General features: G+C 29.9%; 2 protein-coding genes across 3 annotated transcripts; one reads left to right on the plus strand and one right to left on the minus strand.

Annotated features, from left to right (window-relative positions):
• The first annotated feature begins 829 nt into the window (after positions 1-829).
• On the plus strand, positions 830-1,568 carry LOC113403868 (succinate dehydrogenase assembly factor 3, mitochondrial). The gene is made up of 2 exons (XM_026644491.2): positions 830-1,057; positions 1,212-1,568. Exons 1-2 carry the CDS (start codon positions 881-883, stop codon positions 1,416-1,418), a joined length of 384 nt encoding a protein of 127 aa, XP_026500276.1. The 5' UTR covers positions 830-880; the 3' UTR covers positions 1,419-1,568.
• Positions 1,569-3,828: 2,260 nt separating this feature from the next.
• On the minus strand, positions 3,829-21,684 carry Calpc (Calpain C). Of its 2 annotated transcripts, XM_026644487.2 has the most exons (14): positions 21,579-21,684; positions 16,758-16,896; positions 11,325-11,394; positions 10,166-10,277; positions 9,713-9,853; positions 8,764-8,932; positions 8,608-8,673; positions 8,308-8,405; positions 8,000-8,232; positions 7,666-7,885; positions 7,214-7,553; positions 6,623-6,887; positions 5,000-5,058; positions 3,837-4,081 (listed from the first exon to the last, which is right to left on the minus strand). In XM_026644487.2, exons 2-14 carry the CDS (start codon positions 16,893-16,895, stop codon positions 4,055-4,057), a joined length of 1,938 nt encoding a protein of 645 aa, XP_026500272.1. In that variant the 5' UTR covers position 16,896; positions 21,579-21,684; the 3' UTR covers positions 3,837-4,054. The 2 variants fall into 2 exon arrangements, with proteins under 2 accessions (XP_064076513.1, XP_026500272.1); XM_064220443.1 differs by lacking the exon at positions 5,000-5,058 and having other exon boundaries at positions 3,829-4,081.

The following is a 21,684-nucleotide window of genomic DNA, read 5'->3' on the forward strand; positions in this document are numbered from 1 at the left end:
AGACATTCCTGAAAAATATGACTAATTAAACAATTACAATTGGTTGCGGGCTGCACAAGACCGGTCGTTGTGACGATCTTTGGGGGAGGCCTATGTCCAGCAGTAGACATTGAGAGATGAGATGAAGCAATATATCAATATTTACTAAAAAGTAAAGGGACCACTATCATTCCTTTTTCGAAAACAAAGTTTACGTTACGTTACCTTACATTTTTAAAAAAATATGATTTTAAGCGATACATTTTTATTGTATCGTATAATTATGTATACAGTGAAAATAACAACTATTTCAGAATATTATAACTTAAGGGAGTTTTATTTAGTCACAGATTACAAAAAATATAATTGTGTTCTGTGTCAAAGTGTATAAAACCATTACCTTTATGGGCGGGCTGTATTGTCTGCTGTCAGTTGTCAGTTGGTAAGTCATTATGTCACTAACGTAATCATTAAAGTATTTTCTTAATTTATTTTTATAATTTGGTCGTCGTTTCAAAATTTATAAATGAAGAATTATCATGTCGTATCGTTCTAGTAGTATTAATTTTGAATGTTCGTGATTAAAGTTAAAACTATGATATCCTGATTACATTGACATCCTGATAATAAGTAATGTTATTTTATTTCTTATTCCTATACAAACCGTATTAAAATGTCTCATTTAATTTCATTTATAATCATTATTATATAAAATAAGTTTGGCCCGGAAGGTATAAAATAAATAACAATTTCTCTTAAAAATTCTTCCTTCTTGAATTTATTGTTTCACTTGTATTATAAAGTTTATAATTTAATATGTAGCTTTAACAATATTGTTTTGTGTTTGCAGATCATCGTACAATCACAAGTTATCCGTTATTAAAAATACTCGTTGTGAAATATGTCTGCTGCAATTCACGTATCACGTGTACGTACGCTTTATAAACTAATTTTCCGTGTGCATCGAGCATTGCCTCCTGAACTACGGATACTAGGCGATAATTATGCAAGAGAAGAGTTTAAGAGACATAAAAATTGTAACCCTCAAGAAGCTAATATATTTCTGAATGAATGGACTGTAAGTTAAATTGTAACACCTGTAAATTGTAGCATATGTAAAATTTTCTTTTATTTTTAATAATAAATAAAACACTTTAAAAAATCTCTAAAACTATAAATACATATTTAGATGAATACAATAACTATTTTCTTAGATGTTGTTTTTTTTTTAGGACTATGCAATCAATTTAGCGAAGCAAATGAAACCCCTGCATCAAGCCAAAAGGAAAACTGTGGGTAAATATCTAAACCCTAAACTATTAGATCATATGACTGATGAGCAGTTGGTACAGTTGTATGAGTTACATAAAGCAACCTCTCTGCAATCCGATGATTCAGACCAAATAAATGTATCCAACAAAGACAGTACTGACAGATAGTGAAGTATGATTTATTTTATTATTATCTAATATGTGCAAGCAATTTGTAATTTTATTTAATTTAATAAAATGTAGATAAAACTTATTTATAAATTGTATACAGTTTGACATTAAGTAAATAGTGCTTTTAAAGTTTCAATATTATCTTAAACAAATGTCTTGTATTAAAACACTAGTTTTAATTTGATTATATAGTTTCAATGTTTAGCCAAAAAGGTTTGGTTAGTACCAATGAATAGATTTGGTATTACGGTCTATGCATTTCAATATTCAAATAAATTAAAAACTTGTTTATTATGCAATGGTAAAAACCTTAGTTGTATTTTATTTTAATAATAAATAATATTATGTGATAATTTGCTTTGCAATACAAAAAAAAGGTTATAGCAAAAATAATCATGATGACGAATTCAACATTTGAACTAAACTTGTTATTGTAAAAAGCTTTGCAAATAATTTGTAAGTCATAATTTTAATGGATAACTTTAATACTGCAGCATATAATATTACAGTTTGGTTAAATATATATACCACTGTGAATGCATAGTTATATTTATTGCATGCATAAATTTATAATAAAATATAAGTGATATTATATTTCATTATACATTTCTTGCATGGGGCATATTTATTGAACTATAATGTTAATTTACCTTTTGAAAGCAAGTTCAATTGATATAAAAATAATATATTTTTTAAAATGTTAATCATTTTAATCTGCACTGCGATGTTTTATTTGTTTTTTAAAAAGTTTTTAATGATTATGTATTATTATTATTATTTGAAATTATCAACAGACCATTGATTATTGTTTGTTTTAATATGCGACTGTTTTATAAATGTTAAACTTTTAGATCTAGTCATACATTAGTAGTAATAAATTTAATAAATACAACCTTTTTTATTTCCATACTACTTTAATATTTTTTGTGGCTTTTATAATTTATTTATTTTTGATAATTGTTGCATTTCTATTTTATGCAAAATGAAAAGGTTGCATAAAAAAATAATAAAGACATTTTCTTTAAAACTCAAACTGAAGCTTCATAAACCAAAATAATGAAAGTATTTTGATTGATCAAAGCATTATTCGTCTGTGTTATTATAAAGTTTGTAATATAATGGGGATCCTTATTTGCAGCCCCCTTTTAATGTAGCTGGGTTACAATTTTAGGCAATTTTTAAAGTGCTGAGTTTTGTTTTGGTGTAGTATGTGCCAATATAATAGACAAACATATTCTGTAAATTACTTCTATGTATTATTTGCCATATGCATAAGACTTGCATGAACGAATCTAATGTTTTTGCAGTGCGAACAATTTTCGAAAATGTCTTTATTGCCACTGGAATCTTTAATCAGTTTGTGATAAATATTTTTTTAAAGTTAACTTAGTAACTAAGAAATAAATGAATGCAGCGAAGTTTTTTAAAGTTTATTTAATTAACAGTAAAAGATAATATTAATCTCTTTAGTAATTACCTTTTCAAATGCTTTACAATACTATGAGTACTATTTACATCTTCAGTTACCAACATTTAATTTACGCCAATTAAAAAAATATATATGTAGGTACTAGTAGTAAATTTTAGTAATGGGAAATACGATATAACAAATACAAAAGAAAAATATTTTTTTGTAATATGTTTCGGTGGAATTTAATAAAAAAAAAATACAAAAACATTATTTACAAATCATAAAATATTCGTCTAAACCTAAATAACGATTCATTTTAAAGGGAGATCGCAGCATCATTTAAGTTATAAAGTCATGCAGTACTTATGAAAACATAAACTACGAACTAACATTATTATTTTGTGTATGTATGTCATTATGTATTTTTATATGACCTATATGTAAAAGTTCATATAAAGGGCAACGTCTTAAGCGATTTACTAAATGTAAAGATATAATATATATATATATATATATATATATATATATATATATAATATATATAAGGCATGGGTAAGAAATAATTCTGTAAACATTAGAATTTATAGGGAGCGCTATGCTATTTAACTGCATCCACTCGTCTCATGTAATGATTTAAATTGATTGGTAGATTAAAACAAGTCACGATTACGCTCTAACATCTTGAAAAAAAAGCTACCAAGATTCAAAGGATTTATTCGGGAGCAATTAATATTCCGGATATATACGTACATACGAATTAATGGGTCATGTTTTAAGTGTACCTTTATTTACTCCATATTATCCGCGAACATTTAATGAAATGAATTCAAATTTATAATAATTGTATTGAACCATTAAATGTATACATCAAAATGGCGTCGTAGACGATTGCGCGTGAGCGACCAGCGCCACACAAAAAAAACAGTCTTTTTTTTTTAATTTGTGCTCGTATAGCTGTGACGTCTAGTTATGAATATAAAAGTATTGGTTTTAAAGATTTATCTAATGACAAATCATTACATTGTATCAAATATTTCAGTAGATTTTTATCAATACCTACCATATAACGCTTTGATAACGATGTAACATTTAAACACAAAAATATTCTACTTAAAATGTTTCCATTCAGCTCTTAAATAAGAAAAATATCGTTTCGTAATTATGTAAATATTTATATATACATACATCAACTATATGTTAAATAAATAATTTTAACCTAGCATCAGCATGTCAAAGCCGACTTCAGCCACTGAAACAAAAAAAAGTTTATTTAAAAAAAAACATCGATAGAGTTAAAACATTTTCCTTAGCGGCATAACTGCATTTGTACCATGTGTACATGGATATTAAGTGACATTACTTCGACCAGTATACTCTATGCGATATAGGTAGTATCATTTAACTTTACTTTCAGTAATAAAATATTGCAAATGGACGAAACCTTGCTGGAACTAATTATAAAAAAGCAAAAAACATAATTATAAATAATTAGAAAAAAAAAACGTCGAAACAAGCATTAAAAAAATAGGTTGCAAAGATAGCGAAAATGAAGAAATACTAATTAACCTGTTCGCATTTTAATTAAACTATTGAGGAAAAATTTATACCGTTAATATCCTTGTTAATCAATCAATCAGTACCTATAATATCAATGTATTTAAAATAATTATTAATGATATCAATTAAAGGATTTACAACGAGAGATATCGCACCACATGAAAAGTAACAACTTTTTATTTGCCTCTGGTTCAATTTCTTGTAAGTTACGCTACGATATATCGTTAGTCAAATATCGTACGGTGGATAAATAATCGAATTTCATTGTACTTTCACTTTTTCATCCAATACGACTTAAATGTTGTTCAATTTTAATTGAAACACTACACATTAAAAACGCGATTGTGAACGTGTGTGCTGGCATCATAGAGATTTCAAGAGAGATAGTGATTCTACACATGTGTCATGTGTCTTTATTGTAAAATATGTAATTGTAGTTGCTCAAATAGAACTTATGCAAATGCAAGTAAAAAAACACTTGTGATTTTTGTACTATATTGCCGTAAACCTTGATTTCTACGATTCAATAACCGTCAAATTAGAATATAATGATAAGTAAGCAGTAGGAGTGTTAGCGAAGAGGTTAGTGACGTTGAGCTAATGTACCTACCTCAGCAAAAGTTAAATTAACTTTGTAAGTACTCGTAGAGCAGTTACTGTAGAACATATCTGAAATGTGACATTAGACTATAAAGCATACTAATATTATTGATAAAGTTTAATCGCGAAGTGAAAGCATTTTATATATAGAGTTAAACATGTAATACATATATCCAATGGCACCGTCTTACTTATCAAATAATGTGTTTAAATATATCTTTAGTATACCAGTAATAAACGTTTCGATTTTCTAAATTAACTTAAAAAAATTAGATGGTGTTCTGATTGCTTGAAATGTTCCGAATAGCGGACAAACATTTCTGCATTCCAAATACAATATATATAAAACATAAATTAATTTTGTTAGATACAATCTCGCAATCTCGTATTAGTTTCTAAGCTATAGTTATTCTGGTAAGTATGCATTAATATACATGCAAGATCTTTAGTATACTATATACAGAAGCATTAGAAATATTTATTACAATTTAACGAAACTTCTAATTCTAACTATATTTACTGTTGTCATACTTTATAATATTGTAATAATACTTCTTCGTCTTACCTACCAATACCCATTTAATTTAACTATTCTTTTTCCGGATATTCCGGAATCTTTGAGCTTTGAATCGAGTCCGACTCTTTCAAATTCTTTCCTTCGTATTACAGGCAAACCGCTGTTACTAACAAATGGCCAGCGGCGGTCGAGTTTAGGGGGAGTTAACGTGTTAAGTTTATAAAAACAAAAAAAAGAGTATCATGGTGTATGTTCAAATCCAATATTTCACAATAGCTCTTGCGTGTATTCTAGAAAGGTGAAATTTTATAAAGCTAAATTTTATAAAGATGCGTATATTTTCGAAATCAAGGAAAGACTTATTCATAATATCACAGTGAATGTCTCGTATTCGGTGAGACGTCTAAGGGTCGATAATAACCAAGTCTGGGACCATCGGTGAGGCATCTGTGTCTCTTAAAAATAAATGTTATTGTGCTTGCACCCGGGCCCGTGCTATGCTTAAGACGGGGTTGAATTCAAACATTTCTAATTGTACATTATTAATCCAGTCTTTATGATATAATAATTGTATCAGAATTTTCTAATTTAATTAACGTTTTAAAATTCAATATCCTTTATATGTGTTCCCGTTCGAAATAGTATCAGTTGGGCACACTGTACCTGATTTTATTGAATTAACTCCAGTTTTGGTCGTTACTATTGTTACCTTATATTTATAATTATTATATAAATTGAATATAAAAGAGTACTCGAATATATTAGTAATAGGATAGAATATAATATATAGAACATATTCAATTTAAAACATGTTTAGGTACTCCTTAACTTCCAAATAAGGAGTCGCGGTGTCACTTACAGTGCGAAGGAAGGAAGTTGTTAGAGCGGAACGTCCGAGCAAGACTTTTTACCTAAAATGGATTCCGGATATTAACACGGAACAAATAACATAAGTAGATAAACAAGGTCACCGACACTATTATAAATTTGTTTTCAAAACGAAACTTCTGTTCTGTGACGAGAACGATCAATTTGAAATTCGAATACAACGTTACAGTCGCAAAAAGGTTTCACTCGTGTCATAGACACACTGTGACTTAGTTTACAGACACTTACGGAAAGCTCTATGAAGAAGTACAACTGCTGAGACAAAATCCCCAAATCGAAGCATTCCATCTTTTCTCATATACTTGAGAACGAGAAGAGACAACGCGCGCTCCGGTATGACAAACCCGACGTCGCGTAATATGTCGCGAAATCTTTCGATTCTGAGCACACTCATTTTTTCCGGTGCATGGGCCCGGAACACAACCTGCCAATGTTTTAGGCTACAGATGAGATCCTTGAAGTCGGATAGAGTTATGCGGCCAGAACCATCTTTCTGAATTAAGAGTTAAGGAAAAAATTTACAAATAATACTTATTTTACTAAAAAGGATAAAAATATTCACACTGTGTACTGTACATACTTGTACAGAAGCATTGCGTATAGAAAATATATTCTTTTATTGATAGGTTTAGGTAATTGATTTTTAAAAACCTAAATTAATTAAATTACACTTTTTTTCATATCAATTTCTATTTTTGTAAAATAATTCTAATAGCAAACCTCTAAGTATAGTTCTTACTTCTGAACATATTTTACTTTTGAAATTATTAATTGTTTCTAGAACGTAAATATGCTTCCTGTATTTTTTATAAAGGATACTTCCATTGACAGGACTATCTGTCTGCACGTTTCGATAGTGGCACAGCTTTTGATGTAATCGTTGGGTAAACATCTTTCGAGCAACTCTTGCAGTTCGAAGGCATTGATAGTTTTGTGTTCATCTGCCAACTGAAGGAATTGCGATTCGTACTGAGCGAAACTAGTCGATTCTACACCTGGTGGCGCCTTTAGCACAGCAGCCTTTAACATTTGAGGAGTGAAATCCAATACTCTCATTTTAAGTTGTTTTATTGAATACACTCGTAATGAAAAGTTAGCTTCCTGCCTCGGTTCAAAGGTAGTCGGTATCACCAAGTAAGCGCCCGCATCTAGGTTACATCTAAAATAAAAATTAAACGTTTAAAGTATTTCGCATTGCAATTGCAAAATGTATATTTCGCGCTGCTTAACATTTTATCGTAATTCTATTTAAACAATATACTTGTACTGACCTTTCGCTAACCTGTCGACTATTCGTGTATTGCGAGTTGATGGAACTTTTAGTTTTCTTGAAGAAAAGGGGAGAAGCTGTCTCGGTTAGAGATTTGGGTATTTTATAAATGCTGAACCCTATAACTTTTGGTTCCATTATGCTGTGTTGGTTGAGCGATATGATAACGGTGTCTGGGTCACTGAGTACGATCTGTATTTGCGGATTCATATGAAATAAATCTGTAACATACATTTATAACATAATTTATTTAATCTGTTTCTAAAGTTACATTTCTTAAATTTTCTTAATGTTTAGTATCGTCGTGTGATCAGAATACATCAACTGTTACTTACTAACGTGATTTCTACATCCGCCTGCGGTAACGCCTTTCTTCCAGCGGCCTTGATGACTCTTCACTTGCCACTTCTGTTTGTCACTCAGAGTAGCTTCAGCTTTACTCGTCTCCACATCCAAATGCACCATTTCTACCCGTGAGAACATTGATGTGAAGTCGTTGTACAACATCCAGAAGCCCTTGGTCGTTGACGTTAGCCGTTCACGTTCGTGGACTGGAATCGAACTCCAACTGGAATGAGATATGAAAATTAATATCGAATCTGTTTAATATTATTATTATTTTATAAATGACTAGCAAAGGTACCTTGCATGGTCTAAAATAAAATGTGTTATATGCGTGTCTCCTGGTGCTAATGGTCTTGCTAATCTCACTAAATATACTGGTCCATCAATAGTTTCTATCTGAAATGTAAAATTTGTTCAGTTAATGTACTATGTATTAGATGCTTTAGTAAGCTCCCCGCTTTTATGATCGATATGATGCGTCAATTGGTTTGGAATTGTAATATCAATGAATGACTTTAGACGAATACGTAAATGCGTTAAACGGAATAGATTTTATAATGACCAATATTTAAACATAAAAATCATAATTTTAACTTACCCTTTCCATATTGTAAAGTCTGTAATTCATTCCCGATTCTATGCTTTTGACTGAATGCGTAACCGCCTGAAAAATGTGTATAAGGAAGTCAAAGAATTTTCTTAAATATTAGTATCCTAATCCTGTAATTATATTTAGAATATATATATTTTTTACGTTTGGTAATCTGTATGCTGTGACAACACTTGTGGTTTTCATGAGATTGTTAAGGGCAGCGGCGTCAGTCAGGTCCGTAATGTTAAGAGATTCCGTGATGCCTCCCGTAAGATCCGCCAAGCCGTCCAAAAGGTTGCCGTATTTAAGTGCCTCGTATGACCCGTGCATTCTACAAATAGTAAAAAAATTCAAGCAACTTATAAGAAATCATTATGCAATTCTATTGCGTATTGAGGTTAAAATGAATTACAACTTTTAACGGAAATATGAAAGACCCGGCTTACTCTAGTTATGCAGTAATATGAAATATTACATTTATTATCTATACTAACATTATATATGTGAAAGTACCTCTGTCTGTGTGTCTCTTGCTCTTTCACGGACAAACCACTGATTAGAATTTGATGAGATCAGTTATAAAGCAAGCTTATAGACTTTTTTATGCGTAACACCTGAGGACCAACCCCTAATACGCAAGCGGAACGACGGGCAACAACTAGTATTAAATAAATTAAATAGCGAGGAATTTTGGACGAAATCGTAATTCCAGTTTTTTTTTTTAATATTCGACAACATCACATACATTACTCTAATCCCAATGTAAGTAGCTAAAGCACTTGTGTTATGGAAAATCAGAAGTAACGACGGTACCACAAACACCCAGACAAGATAACATAGAAAACTAATGAACTTTTTCTATATCGACTCGGCCGGGAATCGAACCCGGGACGTCGGAGTACCCATGAAAATTGGTTTACACACTACTCGACCACGTAGGTCGTCATCGTCATTTAGATACATGATGATGTGAAATATTTTTGAATTTAATATTATAATTTAGTATTATATATATTTGATAATATTTAAAAATTATATGATTAATTTAAAAATATTAACTTTAACATTAAATTTTTCATAAAGTATTAAATAATAAAAGATTGGTACTAACTTTGCATAAGCTTTTTCTAGTAGGGCCGGCCAGAGCTGTTCGGAATTACTGCAATGCATAAATGCCAGCTTGCCGTGTACCGTAGGTAATCTATCATCTACTAGAACCTCTACCCACTGGCCGCACCACCAAAGGCGAAATCTGTAATGTCGAAAATATATTTTATAATTTATGAAAAAATGCAATAAACCGTATAAGTATGCTATTAATTATCAAACAAATGTCGACAGACTCAGCCAAAGATTTTACCAATAGATAATATCAGGTATTCTCAAGACCGGCAAGAGCACTCTTATTAGAAATTGTTATTTTAAATATTTTTATCTTTCAATGTTTTGTAATTTCATTATAACGAAAATAATTTTCAATAAAAACTTATTAAAGATAAAGTGTAATTTTAACATCAGCTACATGACTCGAATTTGATTTATTAATTAATAATTTGATACTAACCGAAAAACGCCAGCATAGTTGGAGTCTATTCTCTGGTCAGCGGGTACGACTCGATAAAAAAGTCCTTTGCACAGATATAACACTCCAACACATGAAAGCAGCCACTTGTCTCCTGCAAGAGAAGTTTGTAAACATTTTTATATTAGGTACTAGCTTTCTTTAGTAACCTTATTACTATGTTTGTTCGCCAAGCAAGATTTGCTTTTTTGAATAAATAATAAGTTAACTCGCCATGCCTGAACATTTCTATTTATTTCAAAATCTCTATAACAAAATGCTAGATTATGCGTGTACGAGAAGAGGGACAGCTATTAGGTACTTATATTGAATGTCTTTTTGTGTACCTGACATGCGTATACACAAAATTTCATGATGGCCGGTATGAGTAGTTAAGATATGATAATTATTGGCAGCATAGCTTTCTCAACTCACACAGCTTAATCCAAATTTAAGACACTTTATTACAAAACAAGATATAATTATCAATCAAATGTTGCCACATTTCTTAATAAATAATATGTTTTACTCTAAAATGTATCGATAATGTATACTACAACATTACATAAACGCTTCAGAACCATTACGTTATCTTAGTCTTATTTCATAGCATTTCTGATCTGATTGCATAACATTCTAGATATCGCTTTGTTGCCAAAACTTCTATTTTAAAATCCTTGTTATATTGCAATTTTCGCAGAGCATATCTTGACTTTGATATTACCAAATATGACTGATAAAGACACAGGTTATTATACTAAAACATATTGATAGTTACTTTCACTTGCGCCACAGCTACCTTACAAGCTAGGTATTTATCAGATTTTAAATTCACTTTATTCAACATAGAAAAAACAAAAATGCGGTTGCATTAATTAAGCGTAAAATCATGAAAAATAATTCTTTTAATATAATTATTTTCCTAATTATTATACTTCTGTTTGCTCGGAAATTCAACCATAATTATTATTGAAAATTATAGGATCACAAATTTCATTTGCATTTTTTGGATTTTTTTTATGACCTAAGCTCGTCAAATAATATAAAAATATAAAAAAAAATAAAAATCAGTTGACAGACAAAGGAGGAAAGACAGCTTTGTCTATTTATATTTAGAATATAGTTAGCCAGCGTGTTGATATCACAATATTTATTAACTTACCAAGTCTGCCGGTCACAACGTCGAAAGTATCGCTGCTGTCGAGAATAAACTTGGGGTTCGCATGCAATTCCTGTGAACAATTTCGAAACTAGTTAAACAAGCAACTTACTAAGATATAGATAGTTATTTCAAAATTTGTGTTGTAATCTAATAATACGCCTCCTTCAAAATTTACCATAAAGTAGGATCTAAATAAATAAATGCGTGAAAAATTACAGGAGACGCGTTGTCCCGTTTACTTCGCATTAGCACAGTGCCACGGGTAAATAGACTGGTTGGTATACATTAATTCGTTAAAAAATACCAAGACATAAAGTTAAATACACGACCTAGCCACATTATTTTTTTACTAACAAATTTAAATAATATGTATTGGTACACGATACGTGATAAGCAGTTGTACAGTTATAGAATACAGGATGCTGTCTTCTTTCGAATGTCGAATTATTTATAATTAATTTAAAATAAAGTAATAAAATCTAGTTTTATAAAGTAAATTCTATAAGCAAGCTAGTTTATGTACAAGGAAGCTTGTATTCATAAAATTAATACTAATACATTGTAGTATTTTCTTACCAATTTAATAGGCGAATATAGGTAATGCAGCATTTTATCTGCTTAGATGAAATGACAAAAGATATTATGTTCGGACTTTTTACTGACCAATATGAGTGAGTACCTACCACACCCTTAATCCAGTTCTAGTTCTTTCAATCTACCGCCAAATAGCAATACAATGTACTTATTAATTACATACAATTGGGTTCCGGTAATGTAATTCGGTGTTAATGGTGACCGTCCAGTGTAACTACAGGATTTACAGGACAAGGATAGCGTCTTATAACAAAATATATTAATTTTATTATCGAAATGTTTTTGATACTGCTTGGTAATTCAAACGTGCAGTCTTACAAAGTAAAAAAAAAATTGAAGTTATAATTAAAGGCACGGACAACATGTCTGTGTTGGTGTCAACAAACATTACAATAAAAAAAACAACATTTTTGTTTATTTTCACCCATATTTATTAATTGGTTTTCTACAGTTATAATTTGATTCAATAATCATCAAATCGTATTCATCGGCGGGCCGTGACGGTCGCTTTTTTTCTAATAAATAGTTCAATTTATAGATGAGATTGTGATTGTGAATTTCCATTTGTAGAATGAGATAAATAACATTAAGGTATAGATACATAAAGTAGCATTTAAATTAACATTTAGTATATAAAAGAGCTGCACAACATCATTGCACATATGTGTAGGTGGTAGACGACCTTGATGGTTAGGTAATAATATTATACTTCTAGCTAAGTCGTTTGTTATATATTGATGTTCTCAGCCTGAGAAATGTTGAAGTGTCTTACAAGTCGGTAACAGGTTGCTCAATGACCTCTAGTAAATATTCCTTATTATTTATATTGTAAGCAAATTTATAATATAACGAATATAATTTATAGACTTCTAAACATTATTATCGTATTAACGATCCAAAAAGATCCATTGATTTCAATGAAATTTTAAGTAGGGGTAAATGAAACTCGCTAAGATTTGGGGCAAAATCTTGCTCTGAGTAATAAAGTTTGAAGTTGTTTCCACCATGCTGCTCTAATGCAGACCTGCAGGTGGATGCACGTGTTGTAGTTGCATGATGTAATAGGACTCTTATTGATATATTATTTGGATATTTAGTTAACATATATGTTTTTCGTTGTTACCAATTCAACTAATTAATAAACTTGTGTTTGGCTAAAATTGATTTGCAATTTATAAATAGACATCTATTTCGAATACTTAGCACTAAAATATATTTAATATAAATAATACACATTCACCTTCAGTATTATTTTTTTTATAAGAAAAAAAAAAGTCATTGGATAAGGAATACCTATTCATAATTAATATTATATACCAGTAATATTCGAGATTCGAGTACGCGTACATCTTAACCGCTGATTACGGGTTCAAGACCAGGCAAGCACCTCTGTATTTTCATGTGCTTAATTTGTTTTTTTAATTTATCTCACGGTTGTTGGTTAAGGAAAACACCATGAGGAAACCGGCATGTGTCTTATTTCAAAGAAATTCCGTCACGTGTATGCACCAATCCGCATTGGAGCTCCAAAGCATCTCCTCAAACGACTCCTCCTTTGAGGAGAAGGTTTGGGGCTTAGCCCAACTGCGGGAAATCTACAGGCAGCTATTTTACACAACTTTAATAAATATACTTACTCGTATAAGTCGTAATAATACTGATCTGTAATGCCGGTCTTTTTTATTTTTATTTTGTAAAAACCTGACGATCCTGGTCAGTATACTAAGACAAAATAAATGATTATATCGTCATGAGTCATTAGCACGCGTGTCGATGTTAAAATCACGTTGAAAGATTCGGTTACAAAGATACATATCAAGCTAATTTTAGTTTCAATTTAATTAAATTTTTAGATCGCGCTCTATGATGTCAAAACTGCGTATATTTACGTCATATTATACTTCAGTGGTTCTCAAATAATAAGCTTTTAGGCTTATTTAATGTGTAATATATATTCTTAGGTTTTGTAAGTATTTCAAATATAAATACTTAAGCAGTTGTGGTTTTTCCTGAAACTTAATATAAAATATGCATCGCTTTGAGGCTTTGAGTTTATTCAATAGTATTTATAATTATGAAGATGTATTTATTGTTAATGTGGGTAACTTAAGATTTCAACGTATCTGTATTCGTAATAAATATGTTTTTGAATTTCAATTATGTTGGAATATAATATTATGCGGAGATAGCCCAGTGGTTAGAACGCGTGCATCTTAACCGATGATTGCGGATTCAAACCCAGGCAAGCACCACTGAGTTTTCATGTGCTTAATTTGTGTTTATAATTCATCTCGCGCTCGGCGGTGAAGGAAAACATCGTGAGGAAACCTGCATATGGCTAATTTCAATGAAATTCTGCCACATGTGTATTCCACCAACCCGCATTGGAGCAGCGTGGTGGAATATGCTCATACCTTCTCCCCAAAAGGGAGAGGAGGCCTTAGCCCAGCAGTGGGAAATTTACAGGCTGTTAATGTAAAAAAAAAAATGTAATAATATTATGCTTGTAGTATTTTATTAATGCATGATATAAGTGCAATGAATTAGGGCACCGCGCCTCAACGATGATGGTTAAATTTTGGTCCACAGGTGAGGCACTGATCATAGCAGTTCAAATTTTATAAATGTTTTCTAACATAATTTTATTTTTTCAATTTTACAGGCACCTTCTGCTTTTTAAGGCACAGCGATAACTTTTTGTTTGGATGACAGGAGTTACAAGCTAATTCTTAATAAAAATTTAAATAAAATTGCTTAGTTCAGGAAAGAATAATTTTTTCAAAATTAAGTGTTGATCTATTTAAAAAAAACTCGTTAAACGACTACAAGAAACTCTTGCGAAGCGAAACCTTTCATTAACAATTATACACTTCCTTAGACAATATTCAAATTAATAAATTATTAGATTTGTTTGTTGTTATAGCGACCATACTTTTTGACTTTTTATTAACTAAACGCCATAAGCTTATGAAGGATTCGGTGTACGCGGCATCGCGAACGGCAGCTGAATCGAGAAGGTCAACGACTAAGGCCTTGATTACATTTAACAACGAAAAAATCGAAACTTATTAAGCAATCATTGCGCGAGTTTGCCAATATCAAAAGTAGGAGAAAGGTAGGCGTTTATAAAACTGTTAACACATTCCAAAATAAAATTACAGTTCATCGGAAAGGTTAATAGTTCTTAATTTCATTTAGGAAAACATATATTTTTTTAAATAAAAGAGTTACAAATTGATAAGAATTAACAAGTTTATAGCAATGAAAACTAAGTCACTGTATACAAATGATTAATGTTACCTATCTATTATTTAATTCACTGTTTTCACTTTAAAATATACATCTGTGTTGAAATAAACCTTTCTAAATAATAAAAAATGTGGAAAGTGGCTGATATCGTTTCATTTATTATTTTATTTTCTTTAGTTTACTGTGCCCAACAGTGCAGAATTTTTAACGTTCAAAACGCTTAGCGCTACGTGGTTACTGGATAACGGTAATACCCCTGTCCGTCTGAATGTGCTCTTTCCATTTCTAAAACGTGTCAGGAATCGTTAATAAGTTTTTATATGTTGTTTGATATAAATAACAACATTTTTAACATATTCGTTCCGTTCTCATTTTGTCTATTATTTTGAATTTATTTAGTTTCATTAATAAGAAAATTGTTGTGTCTTTAAAATTATATATAAATAATTCATCAAGTCATGATTTATGCTAAATTAAGAATTTTTATTTGAAGGCGAAAGGTATGCATTCGCTACTTCGTTCGCCCAAATATTGGATATGTATGTCTATAAGAAGTATCGAAGTCATATACGGTACTGCTTAGGCCTTTGGGAATTCGCTTGGGATATAAACAATCATTACGCTCGGCTTTATTCAAATCCACAGGCCGGCTTTCCCAGGCAATATTTTTTTACAGATAAAAAATATTATCTTTGACATAGATATGTTACAATACACGTACTTCATGACAAGGCAGTATAATTTTTATTATATACTTATATTTAAATAATTACCTCTCTATAAATACATTTGTATAAAAACAATTTATCAATCTATTGTATAAAATATTCATACAAAGTTCTACGTGTTATTATAAGGTTATATCAAAAGAAGATAGTTTAAAAAAGTATACATGCATCAAGTACCATTCATCCAAATTCTCGGGAAGTTAATCTGTATTTACGATTTGGTTATGAATATACATGAAACGAAAGGTGAAAGTAATGAAGTGGGCAGTGACCTACATAATATGACATGTCTGTGGACATTAGCATACGATTCGGACCGTGTCTAAGAACAGGCTGTAAACCGTGAGCACATGGGAGAGTGTTTAATATTTGTTTAAATAAATTAAATTTAAATGATGTTGAATTGACGAAACGTTAATTGTTTTGTTAATATTTTGACGTCGACGCTATAATTCGCGATATAAACACTTTATTACAATGTTTAAAGACAATAAGTCTGTTAATTGTAGGAAGCATATTATTTATAATATAGTTGTGTTATAGTGTTGATTTATAATGTTGCACAATGAGATTTTAAGTTTGTTTTAACTTACAATGCAATGTATAATACAAGAGTCAATCGCCGCGGTCTTAGGCAACCTTTGTTTATTTTACAAAAATATAACCTCACTTTAAAAAATACCAAACAATTCCACAGAAGTGTTGTTAAGATTTATATAGATATATCTCAGAGTTATACTACCGTATAATTGATTAAACAACCAAGTGTAATCGAAAACGCGGTTCAAGACATAGAAAGCAGGTACGTCGACCACTGCGCCAGTTTATAGTGTAATTGATTTAAAGTCACACATGTACTTACTTTAGCTCGTTTCCATTCAAAGGTGAAAGGCGGGACTTGATGGTAGAATACAGAAGGCTGAACGGCTGGGAAGTCTGGATCTTCCCACAATTCACGCCGTTGAAGGCAACTTGCCTTGATACGCTCGTAGTCGGTCATCCTAAATAATTTCAGAGTTATATTAACATTGGATAAACTATATGAACATATTATTTCAGATCCCTTAGATATAACAAAGGTAATATTAAAAAAACGTGAAGATTTATTATTTATTATGTAATACTACCTACCCGCGTCCCGGCTTCACGCGGGTACAATAATATGTCTATCTATATACATCGTACGATGTTAATATACATCGTTCAAATAACAAACATAAAAAGAAAGATATGTCGTACTATGCATGTAAACATTACTCTTGAATCACTCAGTTCATCGATGAAACCCGAATTAAAATCAGTTGCGTAGTATATAACTAAGTACTATGTAAATGAGTACTAAAACAGTCAAACAATAGAATGATATAAGATAGTAATTTTTTTGCTTTGCAAAAGGCAACAACAAAGTGATTTTTATGTGTATAATAAATATTTAGGATTGTTTCGTTTTGGAACTCGATTGTGCAAATAGGGAAATATTGTTAAACAAAAGATATATATATATAAGGCAATGGTAGCATATTTGGAATGCTGGACTATAAAGACAAGTTCTGCAAGAGCGTGGGCGGGAGTCGATATTATATGTTATACCTACTATCATGTAACAAAGTTTAAGTATTGACATTTTCAATAAAATAAAATTGTAAAAAGTTGAAATTTGTTCGAGCAACATATTAAATTCTTCTGGATCTATGAATGATGGAAGATTAAAAAACATGTATTTTGTCGCATTAGATAATGTAAAAAGTACTCGATCTATACAAAAATAATCATAAGAACTAAAATCAGTCGCGTAATTTTGCATTTAATGACAAATTCAATAAATAATCTCGATGGTTAAGACTATCGAATCTAAACATAAGTTTTTTATATAAAGTTTGATGTCCTATTGCACATCTAAAGCCAAAAATATTTAAACAGATACATGGATTGGTTGAATGGATTAATTTTTTATTACAAATAGAATAATATTCGTATGGTGTATGTATGACGTCAACTATTTTATATTATATTAATACAAGACATGCGTTTCAATGTATCTTAAATTGTTTGCAAACATGTATTCATTGATGCAATTTGTGTTTATTTTTTCAAGTGTCAATATTACTGTATAGTTACAACTGAACGGGAGTGTAGGCACTGCCTCTTTTAAAGTCTTTATTCATACAAACATGTATGAATATATCGACAAAAATCTCCACTAATTTTTCGTTAGTTTTATAAGCTACATATCCTAGGCGCTAGACAAGTAAACACTTTTCCTTCAATACCTATTCTAAGTTATGTACACTTCGAATAACTACTACACTAAATTACGGTTTGAGACATCTTTATTAATATTTCTCACAAGAATAAAATTCACTTAGGAGAAAAATAAGGTACATTAAAATTTGTTTACATAATGACTAGCGTTAACAGAAACAGAGGGTAAAATTAAAAAGTTATTCATAGCAGAACAACAAACATCACAGAGTGAGCGCAACTGGAAGTGTCTTTTTATTTTGAAGATTTTATTATTATATTATTATTTGTTTTGTTTTAAAATATGGAATGTTAAAAGTTTTTTATATGTAGACAAAGATTTAGCATGTTTTATATCTGTTGGGAGTTTATTGTCCAACTGAGCACCTTGATACATTAAAGTTCTTTTTCCGTAATTAGTTCGTGGGGCGTATAGATTTATGTCATTTGCTCGTCGTAACATTTTTGTTTGGATTTGGTGTTTTTTTGTAAAAGTTATTTGGGAGTGGATGTCTTTATTTAGAATTTTCCTTATTAGTAGGCAAGTGTTGTAATGATACGTTTGTGAAATAGTCATTAGGTTCAAATCTTTATAATTTTTTTGGGAGGACGTTAAAGAATTATAATTGAATAAAACTTTAATTAATTTATTTTGAGCTCGTTGTAAAGGTTCTAAATTCGTTTTGGCGGATGTGCCCCATATTTCAATTGTGAAATTAATTAAAACAAATTAATTAGTGAAATGTATTAAAATGAATAAATTTGACTATTATTTGACTTTTTGAACCATATATCATCAGCTTTTATAAGATACGATTGATTGTTTTCGAAGAAGAAACGCTTTTTGCTTCTATTATAAAATGGAACAATTGACGGTATTTTCATTGAACGAAGGAGAAAACTTGAACTGTGTTCACCGTTGACATACCTTATTTTTTCTTAATTAATTGAGCCTAGGAGAAATCGCGTGACTTAGACTTGGGACTCGAATCACTCTGATGCACGTTGAACACGAGTAACTAATGCAACAGGGCATCATCACTTTTCAGCGTCACAATTTACTACAAAAAAGTTAAATAAAATCTGAATATGCGTACTGAATTAGTAGCCTATTAAATATATAAAATATTCAGATCGATATTTTTTGCAAATTTCTTAAATATATTAATAATTCATTTTTACTTTTCGGAATAATTACAATAGTCTGTCTTCGTTTATTATACTTTTATGAAAAACTAATTAAAATTTTACAAACTTATAAGTAGAATAAAAAATAATGTATTAAATATCAAAACAATAACATGTGTACATATTATTGTATAATACTTAAAATATTTTACCGGACAATGACATTTATAGATTGAATTGTTCTTATATTATTTTATTATAATTGAAAACATCAAGACGTTTTTGTTATATAACATAGGTTTATATTGCTAACAACGAACAATGCCTTCTATGAATATAATGTTATTGTTGTTATACTTTATCAATAGCGTATCGAAAACTATATGGTTTGTATTATTGCATATTAAAGTTCCAATAGTATTAAAAATATTGGAGACCAGTTTGCACGATGACCAGTATGCGATCTATAATGAAAGGTCGATATAGGTTTGTCTAAGACCTGACAACTAGTTTGTCAACAAAAACCTGATTAAAAAAGAAAGTTAGCAGAGTGTTATACAAGAGAAGTATTAACAATGTTAACGATGTCTCTTTAGCGTAAATTATATTATAATTGATATATTAGGTACAAATTAATATTATTTAAAGATAAAAATTATTGATACGGGAGAAAAATGTTTAAATATAATTGATGGAATTATATTTTCTAAAATCATAAATAATATTTAAAATAAATAAGTACTGAAATTACCGACTAATTTTAACTTTTATTCATATATATAGCATGGAATTAAGCTTCGTCTACATACAAACGCATACCATCAAATGGAACAAGACAGAACGACCCACTTGTTCAACTCTCCACTAAGCGTCGGTATGTGGAAATCTACGGCGTCAATAAACGTAACTACGCACAAATGAAGGAAATTTAATAAACACAAACAGTAGAACAAAAATGTATTTTATGTTGAATTTTTATTTTTCATTTCAACGAATATCTGATTGAACAATCTTAAATCGAAATAATAATTGAACAAACTTGCTATTAAATTAATTATTATAACGAAACTAGATTTGCTTGAATTGATAAAATTTATATCCAGTTCAGTAAACATTTGTTTGCAGCTGTTAAATTTAAATAATTTATAGGTAATAACGTAGTATTATATACCATTAGGCTGTATATATTGCATTTGGTACGGTAAACTATTTACAAAAAAGTAAGAAATAAAATGTTAGTTCTTGGTAAGTATTCGCAAGCTTCTTAAACTGAACACGTGCTTGGGAATATTAAAGGTTAACCTTGGTACAGAGCACAAACACTTCGCATATCGAATTAAAGATTATTATATAAAAGACAACAGTTTTATTTATTTCAATTGTTTGTTTGTTGTCAAAAAACTCCTACGAAAGTTTACCAAATAAAAAGTCCTTATATTTATAAATATTTTTTAAACTAAAAATAATTCTTTTAATTGATAAAACAGAAGTATTTCTCGACTTATTCTTACTTCGCTTCGTATTAATTCTTACTTCGCTTTAATTATTTTGTAATTAAAATCTCACAGTTAATATTTGTGAAATCGATAAAGATGTGAAAACATACTGTATTACCTCATAAATAATATCTAATATGAAATTATTGTCAGTTAATGTCTTTAATTTATAGTCAAGTTAAAAAAACTTAGTCGTGCTAAAAAGTAAATGACGTATAAATATGTCCCATACGTTAATTATAATTAATTTCTCTACTTGGAAAAGCGTAATAACTAATAAGTTATGCTCCAAAAATTACTATGTAATTATATATATCTGTTCAAGAGAAAACTTCACTTTTTAATACATAACTTCTACATAACTGTCCATGAAGATTAAATTATTGTCACACTTTAGATGTTTAGACGTTTTAAGTATTGATATATTAGGATATTTTGTTGTTAGAAATACTAATAAGTTGAATCTATTATAAATTCAATAGTTATATAGTCGCTTTTTGGACACGATACTCAATGTAAACAATGTATGTTTTTTTTAAATTAACTGTTTTAGTTTTTAAAGAATAATCTTACACCATAAATTTTGTATTTATTTTTAATTATTATAGTGCGTTGGTTTATGACTTCCACGAAATTCTTAAAATCTAAAACAAAAGTAGATGATTAAAGCTATGAACCAGTGGCGCTCAGACAACAAATACGGAGTTATAAAGTGGTCCACTGCTAAGTTACTTCATGAATAAATTATACTATGAAAACGCTGATTTATTATGTTTACAAAATAAGAATTTTCATTATTAGAATATTATATAACTTACCTTAGTTTATATTAAACATTGTCTAATACACTGCCACTATACAAGGTAAAGACACTCACGCGCACGTCACACCGTCGGGAGGTAACTGGTTTCCCGCTGAACTTCT

This window comes from Vanessa tameamea, chromosome Z (assembly GCF_037043105.1).
Source record: "Vanessa tameamea isolate UH-Manoa-2023 chromosome Z, ilVanTame1 primary haplotype, whole genome shotgun sequence".
Classification (NCBI taxonomy): domain Eukaryota; kingdom Metazoa; phylum Arthropoda; class Insecta; order Lepidoptera; family Nymphalidae; genus Vanessa; species Vanessa tameamea.